At 48.3% G+C, this 13,105-nt stretch overlaps 1 protein-coding gene across 5 annotated transcripts; it reads left to right on the plus strand.

Annotated features, from left to right (window-relative positions):
* The first annotated feature begins 2 nt into the window (after window positions 1-2).
* Window positions 3-8,738, plus strand: NDRG2 (NDRG family member 2). Of its 5 annotated transcripts, none has more exons than XM_081290594.1 (17): window positions 3-92; window positions 1,611-1,677; window positions 2,382-2,462; window positions 2,781-2,822; window positions 3,174-3,279; window positions 3,509-3,629; window positions 3,806-3,868; window positions 4,819-4,879; window positions 5,087-5,173; window positions 5,361-5,417; window positions 5,590-5,693; window positions 6,161-6,205; window positions 6,483-6,534; window positions 7,024-7,071; window positions 7,312-7,347; window positions 7,476-7,527; window positions 7,751-8,738. In XM_081290594.1, exons 3-17 carry the CDS (start codon window positions 2,388-2,390, stop codon window positions 7,915-7,917), a joined length of 1,116 nt encoding a protein of 371 aa, XP_081146720.1. In that variant the 5' UTR covers window positions 3-92; window positions 1,611-1,677; window positions 2,382-2,387; the 3' UTR covers window positions 7,918-8,738. The 5 variants fall into 5 exon arrangements, with proteins under 5 accessions (XP_081146720.1, XP_081146723.1, XP_081146724.1 ...); XM_081290596.1 differs by lacking the exon at window positions 3-92 and adding an exon at window positions 669-732; XM_081290595.1 differs by lacking the exon at window positions 3-92 and adding an exon at window positions 739-956.
* The last annotated feature ends 4,367 nt before the right edge of the window (window positions 8,739-13,105 follow it).

Below are 13,105 nucleotides of genomic sequence, written 5' to 3' on the forward strand. Positions count from 1 at the left end.
GCGGCCCCCAGCATTCCCCGCCCCCGCTCCTTGTTGTCCAACTTCTCACAGAGCAGCCGGAGAGCAGGCGTCGGACGCAGCAAAGAAAGGAGGTACTAGGACCCTGGGCACCCGGGAGTCCAAATTCCTGCGTCCTCGACGCCCCCAACCCTGCTCGGAGCTGGCACATCGACCCCTCCCAGCCCGCGAGACCCCATCCTCTTCAGCGGCCGGCTTCGCCCTCCTCCTCTTTCCTTAACCTAGCTCTCTGTTTCCAGGGGGGCGGCAGTTGAAAATTTGGGGTGCCATACCTTGTAGGTCTCCCTCCACCCAACCCATAACTGAGTCTAGGGGCGAAGGGGGCTAGAGTACCACAGGCAGATACAGGCCACGGATAGAGGCGGTGTCGAGGGCGGGCGTAGGGATCCCTTGCAGGGTTAAGGGGTCCCCACGCACGCCCCACACCGCTCCTGGCGGGGGATGTTGTGTGGAGCTCAAGTGGAGCCTGGAAGCATCCCCCAGTTTGCTTTCCTTGCACTCCCTTCTGCCCCAGCACAGCCCCTCCCTGAGCCGAGGACAGTCTGGGGCGGGGTAAAGGGGGGTGTGTTTACTGGGGGTCTGGGGCGGATCTGCTGGGAGCTGTCGGCCCGTGGGCGGGCCGGGGCGGGCCGGGGGCGGGTCTGCGGGGAGTCCGAGCCGGGGCGGGCCCGAGTCAAAGGCAAGTGAAGGTGGAAGCAACCGCGGCAGCAGCAGGTAGGGGGAGGGGCAGGCGAGGGGCCGCCGGGCCTGGAAGGCGCCCGCCGGGCCGGTGGGCGGTTTGATCCCGATTTATTGAAGCTGGCGGCTCCGGGAAAGGGGCCCCGCAAGGAGGGGGCTGCTGCGCACAAAGGCGGAGGCTTTTTCGAGCCGACGGGCGTGTTTGGGTGTGCGAGAGATTGTGTCCACGGTGCCCGACGCTTGGCGCCTGCAGCCCAAAGGTGCCGATCCTCACGCGGTCTGGCAGCGTAGGGACAGGCTCTGGGTGCTGGGCCCGGCCAGTGCCGTAAATCCTACTCATCCCTTCCCAGCTGGCGCTTGCCCTGGCTCGCCGTCGGGGGAGGCTGGGAGATTATGGGACCGCCTTCCCCACCCTCCCCTTTCTGCACTCACAGGATTTACAGAGGACCGGGTGAAGGCTGGAGACTTTTTTTGTTTTTAAATGGTGGAGGGAAACCCTCATCTTAAACGAGAGCTGTCAAAAATTTTGGGGGTCCCCTACTCCCCCCTTTTAGTTTTCAGGAGATCTGAGTAGTAACCCAGTGGGCCAAGGTCACACTGGTAGTGGCAGAGCCAGGGTTTTAGAATCCAGAGGTTTTGACAGATATGCTTTTTCCTCCTCCACATCAGCACTTCCTTCTCGCCAGCCCCCACCCCAGCCTGGGCAGAAGCCAGCTCCGTGTTGTCCTGCAGGTCCCTCCAACCTGTATTGATTGAAGCCTAGAGAGGACGCGTTCTCTGGACTCAGGGGTAGAGATTGGGGAGGGTTAGTGACCCTGGGAGTCTGGGTCTTGGCTGATGCTTCCTGTCCCTAAAAGACCCAGGGTCTGTTTCCCATGTCATTCGCCTCGCCTCGTGTAACTGTGTTTTCTCAGACCCCAGAGTCAGGAGGAGTGAGAACCCTGACCCCTAATCCCACTGAATCCAGCCAATAGGAGCCCAGTAAGTGACCTCACCCACAAGCTGTAAACTCGTTCTTCTGCAGGTCTGCCCTGGTGCTCTGCCCCTCCTGGCCCCTGCTAATGTTGAATGTAATCCGGAGGGAGTCTTGAGTCTTGGGACAAAGGGAGGCATTGGTAGGGTTGGATACTCAGGTCCCTGTGCTGTAGTGTCCCTTTCCTCAGTTGTTCATTGCTCTGACTAGTTTTAGTCCCCTTTCCTTTGAGTTGCTGACCTTGGGCTTTAGTTGAAGGTTATAGTCCACCGTGAACTCTCATCACCCTACTCCTTTGTATGTTTAGAGTACCCAGTCACTGAGCCACGAGTTTCACCCACTACCTAACTCGGAGTGTGGGTGTCCCCTAAATATAGCCTGGGAAACCAGAGCCACACTGCTGCTCTACTCTGGTATTTCCGTACAGGATAGGGGAGGGGTAGGGTCTGGAGGTGCCTGTATTAAGGGGCAGCAGTGAGATTGGCAGTCTGAAGAGGAGTGGTGTCCTGATTCCTGTTCTGCACCCCCTTCTCCCAGGTGGTCTGGAAATGGAGCTGAGGCAGGAAAGGTCCTATGGGTATCCTGGAGTAGTCTTCAACTCCTGGGTCCCTCTATACTTTGTATTGTCCAGTGCTGACAGGGGAAGCCCAGTGTTTGAGGAGGGGTAAGGGTGAGGAGGCAACCACCCTGTCTTGTTTCCTCACCCTGCCAGGCCACCATGGCAGAGCTTCAGGAGGTGCAGATCACAGAGGAGAAGCCGCTGTTGCCAGGACAGACCCCTGAGGCGGCCAAGGTTACTGGAGACCCTCTGGCTTCCCTGCCCAAATCCTAGCCCCCTAAGCATTCCCTTTGCCTCCTGGCTTCCAAGCCTGTGGCTCTCATTCTAATGCGCACTCCTGCTTCTCCACCTCCACCCATCTCTCATCCCTTATGCTGCAGCTGGGACTCAGGTCCTTGTCTTATCACTGCACTAACCTTCATCCTCTCCTGTCTTTTTTGTCAATCTCTTTCTTTGGTCTTTGTTGGTCTCTCTACCTATGTGTGTCACTCCATCTGACTCTTCATGTTTGTGTGTATCTCTGTGTATCTGTCTGTCTGTGTGTCTCTCCAGGAGGCTGAGTTAGCTGCCCGAATCCTCCTGGACCAGGGACAGGTAACAGCATGAGGGCAGTCCCAGGGTGGGAGGAGGGGCTGTCCTCTCCCCCAGGATCTAGAAAGGGCCCTTACCTGGTTTTCTCCTGTTTTCACTTAAGTTCCCTTCCCCAGCTCTCCTCTTTCCTTCCTTCTTCTTCCCTTCTCAGAGTTCCCTGATGCTCTCCAATCATTCTTTTCCATCCTCAAACCCGTCTCCACCATCATGTTGCCCTAAATTCCTGCTGATCCTATTTTTAATTTTGTTTTCTTCTCTCTGCCACCCCCATCTTCCTGATTTTGTGTAGCTCCTTCTCTGGCCCCTGTTCCTCTCAGCCTAACTCCTCCCTGATGGTGCCCTGTTTTCCTACAGACTCACTCTGTGGAGACACCTTATGGCTCTGTCACTTTTACTGTCTATGGCACCCCTAAACCCAAACGCCCAGCGATATTCACGTACCATGATGTGGGACTCAACTGTAAGGACCTTTATTTTCTCCTGTTCCTCCTTTCTGGGAAGAGGCTGAGGGAAGGGTACAATTGTAGAGGGAAGAGAGAGTGTGGGCAGGCAGGGAGCCCAGGGGCTTGTCAAGGAGAAGTTCTCTCCTAGCCTGATTGTGGCATCAAAGCAAGAGGGTGGGTGGGTTCTGATGTGGGGACACTTTGCCTGTCTGATTCTCTTGTTGGGGTGATGTGGGTTCTCTTTAGATAAATCTTGCTTCCAGCCGCTGTTTCAATTTGGGGATATGCAGGAAATCATTCAAAACTTCGTGCGGGTTCATGTGGATGCCCCTGGAATGGAAGAGGGGGCTCCTGTGTTCCCTTTGGGGTGAGAATTAACCCCTTACCCCTTTACCAGACTGTAAGGTATAGGGCAGGTGTGGGGAAGAATGGACCAGGGAGGAGGAAGGGAAGGCAGGGGTGATTCTGGCAGAGGATAAGGAGGGCACCTGAGATGGGAAGTGTGGGCACAGATTTGTATCTTAACATTCCTCTCTTCCCCAGATACCAGTACCCGTCTCTGGACCAGCTTGCAGACATGATCCCATGCATCCTGCAGTACTTAAAGTGAGAGGCCTGGGGACCCCTCTAAACCAGAGTTCTCTTTCCAGTACAAGGAGGCCCTTAGCAGTACTGTGCCCACCATAGTTCCTGAGCTAAGTTTTAATATCTGGTGTCAATATATTCTTTCTCTCTCATACCCCACCTTGATTGTTGAGAGGAGTGTGGTGGGTTTGGAAAATTGACTACAGTTCACGGAATAGCCTTAGAGAATGGAGGAAAGTGGGGGTGGTCTGTACTTAGCCCTGCCTTGGGTTGTGGAGGGGCTTCTTAGATCTGGAAGCTAGAGAGGAAGAGGTAGGGGTGACCTAATCACTGAGGAACCAGATAGACCTGTCTCTTCCCCTCCCACTCTTCCCTCCTCCACACACACACCTGGTGAACTGCGGGTTCTCTGGGAGCCATGTGTGTGAGTGGGAGAAGGAAGAAAAGGCCACAATGGCTTCCTTCTTTGACATGCACAGGGAGATGCTGACTCCTGGGTTCTGTTCTTAGATATTCCTGGGCACTATGGCTCTTGGCAACTCCAAGAACCTCCTTGCCTCTGTTTCCCCCATTCTGTTGTTCACAACAGTTGTGTCTGTTTTCACCTCTTGTTAAGTTCCATTCTAGAAAGCGGAACAAGTTGAACTAGCTCCTAAGAATATACAAAGAGCTATGCATATAGGAAAAGAGTGGTTGGAAGATTGGTAGATAGGTGTTTTGTCTCAAGATACTAGCTCTCTCAGAGGACGCTGGGGCTAGTCTTCAGAGATCTACACTGGCTTCCAGTGCCAACCTTGTCACCAGCTTTTAGCTCCTTAGTACCTTCCTTTACATCATCCAAAGGAAGGTCCCTTGCTGTCCTCCTTTGTGCCTCTTAACTCAGAAAGGAGGGTGAAGAGTTTGAGGAGACTACTGGACTCTGACAGGTTTTAGACACCAGAGCCCATGAGACATACATTTCCTTTTTATAGTTTCTCTACAATAATTGGAGTTGGTGTTGGAGCTGGAGCCTACATCCTGTCGCGATACGCTGTAAGAAATAAAAAATTTCTAGGTGGGAGAAGGAGGGTCCTTACCGATTAGAAGAATATTGCTTATTAATATGTGTTCAGAGGAGGAAGTGGGGACAAGGGTGGGCAGTCAGGCCCATCTGAGGGAACCTTAGGATGGGTGGAGCTTAGTGGGAAAGGGATAAGGCCATGCCCCGTTTCTGATTTCTTTCCTTCTACTGCCCCTCAGCTTAACCACCCGGACACGGTTGAAGGTCTTGTTCTCATCAACATTGATCCCAATGCCAAGGGTTGGATGGATTGGGCAGCCCACAAGGTTTGGAGGACTTCTGTTTGGATATCTAGGGTGGGGCTCCCCTTGTCTGGGCCTAGCTCTATGGAGCAACCATATGGACTCAAGCTTCACATAGAGGGTGATAGGTAGGGAAGTGAAGCTGTGTCACTTTGCCTGGTCTCTTTTCCCCATAAGGTCCTGAACTTGTTCCCCTGCCCTTTCCTCATAGTTAACGGGCCTCACCTCTTCCATTCCGGAGATGATTCTTGGGCATCTTTTCAGCCAGGTAGGTTGGTTGTGGAAGATGGAGGAAGTAGGGGGGACCAGCAGGGACTTGAATGCCTAGGATGACCTCCTTAAGCTAGTACATGATCTGGGGAAAGAAGAAGGCTTGCCTCTTATGCAGTGGTTGCTTGCTTCTCTTTTCAACCCTAAGTTATCTCCTTTCTGTCCTTCAGGAAGAGTTGTCTGGAAATTCAGAGTTGATACAAAAGTATAGAAATATCATTACACATGCACCCAACCTGGAGAACATTGAACTCTACTGGAACAGCTACAACAAGTGAGTGGGCTGTGTGGGTGCATGTGAGAGAAATTAATAGTGGGAACTTGGGGGCATGGGAGGTACAGAGGAGACAGGGGAGTCTGAGAAGTATGTAGTGTGGGAGGAGGGCAGGGTTTGGTGTGCAGCTTGGGCAGCTCAGGACAGACCCAGAAGGAAGAATTGTGAGGCACTGTCCCCTTTCTCTTGTTTACCTCCCATGGATTTTTGGATTCTCAGAGATAAGATGATCTCTTGTTCTTGTGCCCTTCTTCCCTCTTTGCTGCCCTCTGATCAGGGATATAGGGCATAGGTGACCACAGCAGTTTTGCTTGGGATCTGCTGGCTCTCTTCTCCTTTGGTTTCTACCTTAAATTATCAATATTTGATCATAAAGAAGGAAGATGGCTTTCTCACAGAGGGAGAGCTTGTATCTGGATGGATCACATTGCCTGTCTAAAATTTCTATTCTTTGAACCCCTCTCTAGCCGCCGAGATCTGAACTTTGAGCGTGGAGGTGAAATCACCCTCAAGTAAGACTTAAGAAATAAGGCTTTGCCTCTCTCCCTGGATCTTCCCTAGGTGTTTGTATTCCTTACAAGGAGAGTTTTTGTCAGGGAATTTCTCTGTCATCTCTTGTCCCATTATATTTGGTAAAGTCTTCCCTCTTTGAATCTTCTTGGTGGGGTTAGCAGAGGGAAAGAGGCTGGTTTCTCTTTGGAGTCAGACATTTTTCCTGCTGCTTTGCTAGGAAGAGGTGGGTGAGGGAGTGTCAGGGGCTTACTGACTTCTCCCCAACTATGCCTGTAGATGCCCTGTGATGTTGGTGGTAGGAGACCAAGCACCCCATGAAGATGCAGTGGTCAGTAGAAAATCTGGGGGTAGTGAGGGAAAGTTGGGGTCTGAGGGTGGTGATGAGAGGGGCAAACTACTCAATTTGGGACAGGGAGGTCAACTTTGGGACAAATTAAGAATTTGATTCTTTGCTGGGGGTGAAGGCACATACCTGTAATTCCAGTGACTCAGGAGCTGAGGCAGGAGGATCATAAGCTCGAGGCCAGCCTTAGCATCTTAGCAAGTCCTTGGCAACTTAAGACCTTGCCTCAAAATAAACTCAGTGGTAAAGTGCTCCTGGGTTCAATCCCCAGTTTAAAAAAAAAAAAAAAAGAAAAGAAAGAAAGAAAGAAAATGTACGTTAGTAAAAAAAAAAAAAATTTTTGATTTCTTTGATTCTTTGTAAGGAGGCACTGGGTAGGGGGCTGATAGAGAAAAGAACTGGGATTAGGGTCCTTAGGAGGGGAGGGGCCCCAGAGAGAGTGATCTCATTCATTCAGCCTTTTATTTACTCCAGGTGGAATGTAACTCAAAACTGGACCCCACCCAGACCTCGTTCCTCAAGGTAATTCTACTCCAAGCTCAGCCTGACTTCTGGCCCTCTGTCTGGAGCCATATAGCCTCTCTAAATTCAGCGTCTAAATCTATTTGATTCTTGTGCATGGGAGCAAGTAGGGTGAATGAAGACTAAAACAAAGGGACTGGAGTCAGGAAGCTAGGAAAGAGAGACCCTTTTCTACCTCTCTGTGTGGATCATTTGATTTATATGTATATCATTTTTTCTTGGTGGCTGTTTCCTGAGCAGATGGCGGACTCTGGAGGTCAGCCCCAGCTGACTCAGGTGAGTACCCTGTTGTCCATGAGATGGGGAAGAGGGCTAGGACATTAGTGGTTCTCACCCCACCATGGCCTTGGGCTCCTGCTGGGCCTCTAAGCTCACTGTCTGTCTCTCTCATCTTACTTCCACAGCCAGGCAAGCTGACTGAGGCCTTCAAGTACTTCCTGCAAGGCATGGGCTACAGTGAGTGTGGGGAGAGAAGCTATCATGAGGACAAGGGAGGGATGGGCACTGAGAGGGTGGAACCATGTTAATAAATTCCTGGACACTCCACCATCTGCCATCAGACTCGTTGACTCTCTGGCCCTAGTTTGAACTCTGGTCTCCACATCAGCACCCCACACTGAATTTCCAGTCTCCCTTCCCCACTACTTTGTGATTCCTTCTTATCCTTCTGTCTTCACAGTGGCCTCATCCTGCATGACTCGCCTCTCCCGGTCTCGCACAGCCTCTCTGACCAGTGCAGCATCCATTGATGGCAACCGGTCCCGCTCCCGTACCCTGTCCCAGAGCAGCGAATCTGGAACTCTTTCTTCAGGTCCCCCAGGGCACACCATGGAGGTCTCCTGTTGAATGACCCTTATTGCCCTGGTGTGGGACCCAGCCCTCACCTTCCACAGCACTAACCTGGGAGGTGCATGAGGGCACTGGGCTAGCGTAAGCAAGGGAAATGGGCAGATCACTGTTGGGGAGATGACCTTGATCTTTGATTGCTACCCTAACCTTGACCTTTAACCTGTGATTCCCCTAGCTCCTGGGAGAGGTGCCTAATATCTCTTAGGGACCCAGACTCCTAAATTATCCCCTCTCCCATTTTGGTGTTATGGAGGAGAAGGCATGTATCCTCTCTCCTTGACCTAGTTGTCTGTAGATGAGGGATAAAAGGCTGTTGTGGCTGTCATGGTGCCTGGATCAGACTCCCTACTTATCCCATATTTGCAAGGGCAGGGGATTTGGGGCTGGGGCTCCATTCACCAAAGCTGATATGGCTTCTTATTAACTCCTCAGGGCCCTAAAGGGAATGGGCCTCAATGAATGTGTGTCAGAGGAGGCTAGCTGGTGGGTTAGTGGTCCTCAGAATGTGATAAAATGTCCAGCATATAAAGAGGAAGTTGGAATGGGAGATGGTGGCAATGAATGATATGATAGAAAGTCTGAAGCTGGGGGCAATGGGAAGGGGCCTGGGGCCATTTGGCTGCACTAACTTTGGTAGCTGTCAGTGTGTGTCTAGAGTGGGATGGGGGAGGAAGCCAAGCTTGAGCCAGGATGCTTGGGGCTTGGCAGAGGGGTGGGAAGGGCTATGCTGGGGCTCTGACCACACTGTGTTATTCGTGGAAGGTGGCCTCCTGTCTCCCACAACTTCTGCTGTGACAATAAACTGTAGAGAAATCTGAGCATCATTATTATTCTTGGTCTGACTACATCCGGCATCCTGCCTTTTTTCCTATCCTCTTCTTGCCCAACTCTTAAAATTCTCTTCTTAATGTAACAAATCGGGCTGGGGATGTGGCTCAAACGGTAGCGTGCTCGCCTGGCGTGCGTGCGGCCCGGTTTCGATCCTCAGCACCACATACCAACAAAGAGGTTGTGTCTGCCGAGAACTAAAAAATAAATATTAAAAAAAAATTCTCTCTCTCTCTCTCTCCTCTCTCACTCTCTCTTAAAAAAAAAAAAAGTAACAAATCATGGGGGAGGGCTTATGTAACAAAAATACTTCACAAAATATGACTGTATGGGAACTGGCCCCAGTTCCTGTAGAATGTATTGTTTTTCCTATAATATTAAGTTTGTGAGAGAGGAATTACTTAGATCTCAGAAGACTGCCTTGTTAGTTGTGGATTATTACTAAAGGTAATAGAATTTCAGAGATGCCACCAAAATCATGATCTTTGAGAAAAAAAGCAAGCTGTCTGAGAATGCCTTGCAATACACCTTCCTGCAGGATCCTTGTAGAGGTCACCCAGAGTCCATTATAGATGGTTCAATATAATCAGTAGAACAGGATTAATGAAGTTACTATAGGGCTTGGGCTGTTCATAGTTCATCCAATTCTGAAGACTTTCGGAATTGGGTCACAAGGGGATTCATTCCTCTTGGAAATTCCTCTACCTTTCTTTGAATACAAGGGATCTGGGAGCTAGTTAGACTACATTTGTGATTCTCTAAGAAGCTTTTTAACAAATGTGAATAACAACCATCAGGAATTTAAACATCTTACTGCTATTGAAGGCTGATTCTTGAGCTCTTGAAGCACAAGTAAAACTGAGAAGGCACTTTATAGCATTTTTGGCGGGAGTATGTGGATGGAATATTACAAGATCATATGTGTTTGCTTTATAGAAACCCCATGGGCAATTATATACTTTCATCATTTGATTGATGCAACTTGGTTTAATGATAACACACTGATAGGGACATGATATGTCCTTGATTTTTTTCTTTCAGTGCTGGTTTTGAACACAAGAGTCTTGCACATGCTAGGCAAATGCTCTACCTCTGAGCTAAACTCCCAGCCCTGAGTCCTTTTTGTTTAGTACCAGGGTTTGAGGCCAGGGGTGCCTGACCACTGAGCCACATCCCCAGCCCTTTTGGTATTTTATTTAGACACCACAGGTTCGTACTGAGTTGCTTAGGGCCTCACTAGGCTGGCTTTGAACTTGTGATCCTCCTGCTTCAGCCTCCCAAACTGCTGGGATTACAGGTGTGCACCACTGTGCCTGGCGTTGAGTCCATTTTAAATATAGTAGGCCAGGGTTAGTAGTAGGGCAAGTTATGGAAATAACTATTGTTTGGATCATTTGAGCCCAGGGCAGGCAGCTAAGAGTGCTAAAATGCTACACTGAAGAAAAACAGCAGGGTTGGAATCATTAGGGTCAACTAACTCCTAAGCAAAACATGGAAAAGGCAAAGAACTGCAGCAGCATTGGCCTTTACTAGTAATTGGTGCTACTGGGCTTCATAGAAGGAAAGCCAGATCTTTTCTGCATATTCATCTGCACAAGTAACAGTGTTAGCCGGATAATCTTCAGAAATGGGAGTATATTACATTTATGTGTAGATATGTATGTGTGAAGTGTATATATCCTGTAGGTGTGTGTATGAAATGGGTGGTCACTGTTTATATCACTCTACTAGATGTCTCTGCACAAGAAATCTAAGAAGTAGAAGGAAAAATGTTTGCCAGCAGATACAAAGAGGGGGATTTGCTGTCCTTGACTGACCTCCCTGCTTTGTTGGTCCTAGACTTCTAGTCTAGCTCATGGAGACACAGTGCCCCCCTGTGTTTGGCATGGTTGTTTTTTTTTTTTTTGGCACTTAACCACTGAGCAACATATCCAACCCTTTTTATTTTTTATTTTGAGACAGGGTCTTACTAAGTTGCTTAGGGCATTGTGAAGTTGCTAAGGCTGGCTTTGAACTTGCGATCCTCCTGCCTCAGTTTCCAGAGTTGCTGGGATTACAAGCATGCACCACCATGCCTGGCTGGCATGGTTCTTGATTTTTTTCCCAGTTGTCAAGTCCCTTCCTCAGTTGTCTTGTCCTACATCTCAACTGTTTCTTATAGTTCTGCCCAGTAGCTATATCAGGAGGTCCTGATACCAAATTCTGCTGCTTGTGTCTATTCTCAAGATCAGGGCTGAGAGGTTGGGATTGTGATTCAGTGGCAGAGTACTTGTCTTGCAAGTATGAGGCACTGGGTTTGATCCTCAGCAACATATGAAAATAAATAAATAAGAAAAAAATATTGTGACAACTAAAAAAAAAAAGATCAGAGCTGAGAGGCTTGGTAGGTGTGTGTATGTGTATATATGTACACAGTTGCTTCTGTAACTTAATAGAAGCTGAACCACAAACACCCTATTTTCCCCTGTGCTTCAGGCTTAGAACTCCTGTTTATCTCTTTTTAATTCAAGGAATCTGAGTACTTCCTAGACTTTACAGCTCAAGAGAGCTAAGAGAACATTCAATGGGAATGAGAATAAAACTAGAAGAATATAGTGAAAAGAGATTTATGGTCTTAGCCTGAAAATTCTGGATATCATAAAGAGAATCTCCAGGGTAAGTTTCTGAAAGTACAGCCATGAACTATATAATAATGATTTGATAAAAAATGGACAATTTGAGCCCAGTGGAGTGGTGCATGCCTGTAATTCCAGCATCTTGGGAGGCTGAGACAGGAGGATCATAAATTCAAAGCCAGACTTAGAAACTTAGGCTCTAAGCAACTTAGCAAGACCCTGTCTCAAAATAAAGTATAAAAAATGGCTGGGGATGTGGCTCAGTGGTTAGGTTTCCCTGGATTCAATCTCTGGGACAACCCCCCCCCCCAAAAAAAAAAAAAGGGAGCATATGTACTACAATGGTTCCAGAAGATTATATTGCCTAGTGACACTATATGGCTTTCTAAATTAAATTTCTAAGTATGTTCTATGATGTTCACACAATGACAAAATCACCTCATGAAACGTTTCCCAGAACCTGTCCCTATCATTAAGCAATGTAGGACTGTGCACTCAAAACAGTGAAGGGATAGATGTTGAACACTGGAGAGTACTCTAATGGTTAGGGAAAACATTGACTGGGAGACACCATTTTTCTAGAGAGATTTTAGGACTAACTGGAAAATGAGTGTCAGTTCTCACTGGAGGCCATGGGTGTGGCGAGAGTAAATGGTGTCCAGAGCCATGTAATTATTTGTACTCTCTTTCTTTACTAACCGCAGAATTTTCCCCATTTTGAATAATTATATAGTAAAAATATAATGCATTCTGTATTTGACATCCAACACATCTAAAGACAGTAACTCAGAATACAATTAAAATTGTGAAAATTAATCTGTGACTGGGATGTTATAAGCATCCCCATAGACTAGTACGTAGGGTGTAATCCCTCTCTCTACCCCTCTTGCTTCACCTTTACTAGTGACGATGGGCTCCCTGCTCAGGTCCATGGGGGAAGGTGAACGTGTCTGGATGGTTGCCACACTCACACACACCAACCCACTCGAGTTCTGGCAGCTGTTCTTTATACTCCATCGGGCCAGAGCCAGGAGCAAGGGACTACTTCCTCCAGTGAGGGGGAGCAAGACACTCCAAAATTATCCTTCAGGGAGGGGGCCAAGTGGCACAAATTGTCTCATGGGAATTAGCTTGGAGCTGCTTTTTGTTTTTGAACGTATCTTGTCCCTGTATATTGATTTCTGACTGACTTTCCACTCTGCTCCATCATATCCCCTAAACTTTGTTTTCTCTTGGAATCTATTCTGATCTCTCCTTTTTCATGAACCTCATCATGGCAATATCCAAAACAAACCCTCAGTTTGAAGCAAAGAAAAGGTAGGGAGTTCCAAATGGATCCTTCAGAGAACAATGAACTGGTGACAGAATGGAAAGCTGCCTCCCGGAAGGGTAGTTGGATGCCTCATTTTACTATTTTCTTCCTAAGTGTCTAAAAAATACACATGTGGGACTAGAGAATGAGGGGTGGGGAAGGGTGACACACAGGAGGTGTGAACATTGTCCCACATAAATTCTCTCCTGATTATTCCAGCTAGCTTCCCTCATCCCTTTTTGCAGTCTGCATATTGTCCCTCATATATAAAAGATATTACATGTATTAAATATATATTTAAACATACACATCATATATGTTTTAACATACACACGTGTGTATATTGGTACTGGAGACTGAACCTAGGAGTGATATGCCACTGAGCAGTATAACCCCAGCCCTTTTATTTGACTTTGAGATAGGATCTTGC

Source organism: Spermophilus citellus (genome assembly GCF_964194105.1).
Source record: "Spermophilus citellus genome assembly, chromosome: 4".
Classification (NCBI taxonomy): domain Eukaryota; kingdom Metazoa; phylum Chordata; class Mammalia; order Rodentia; family Sciuridae; genus Spermophilus; species Spermophilus citellus.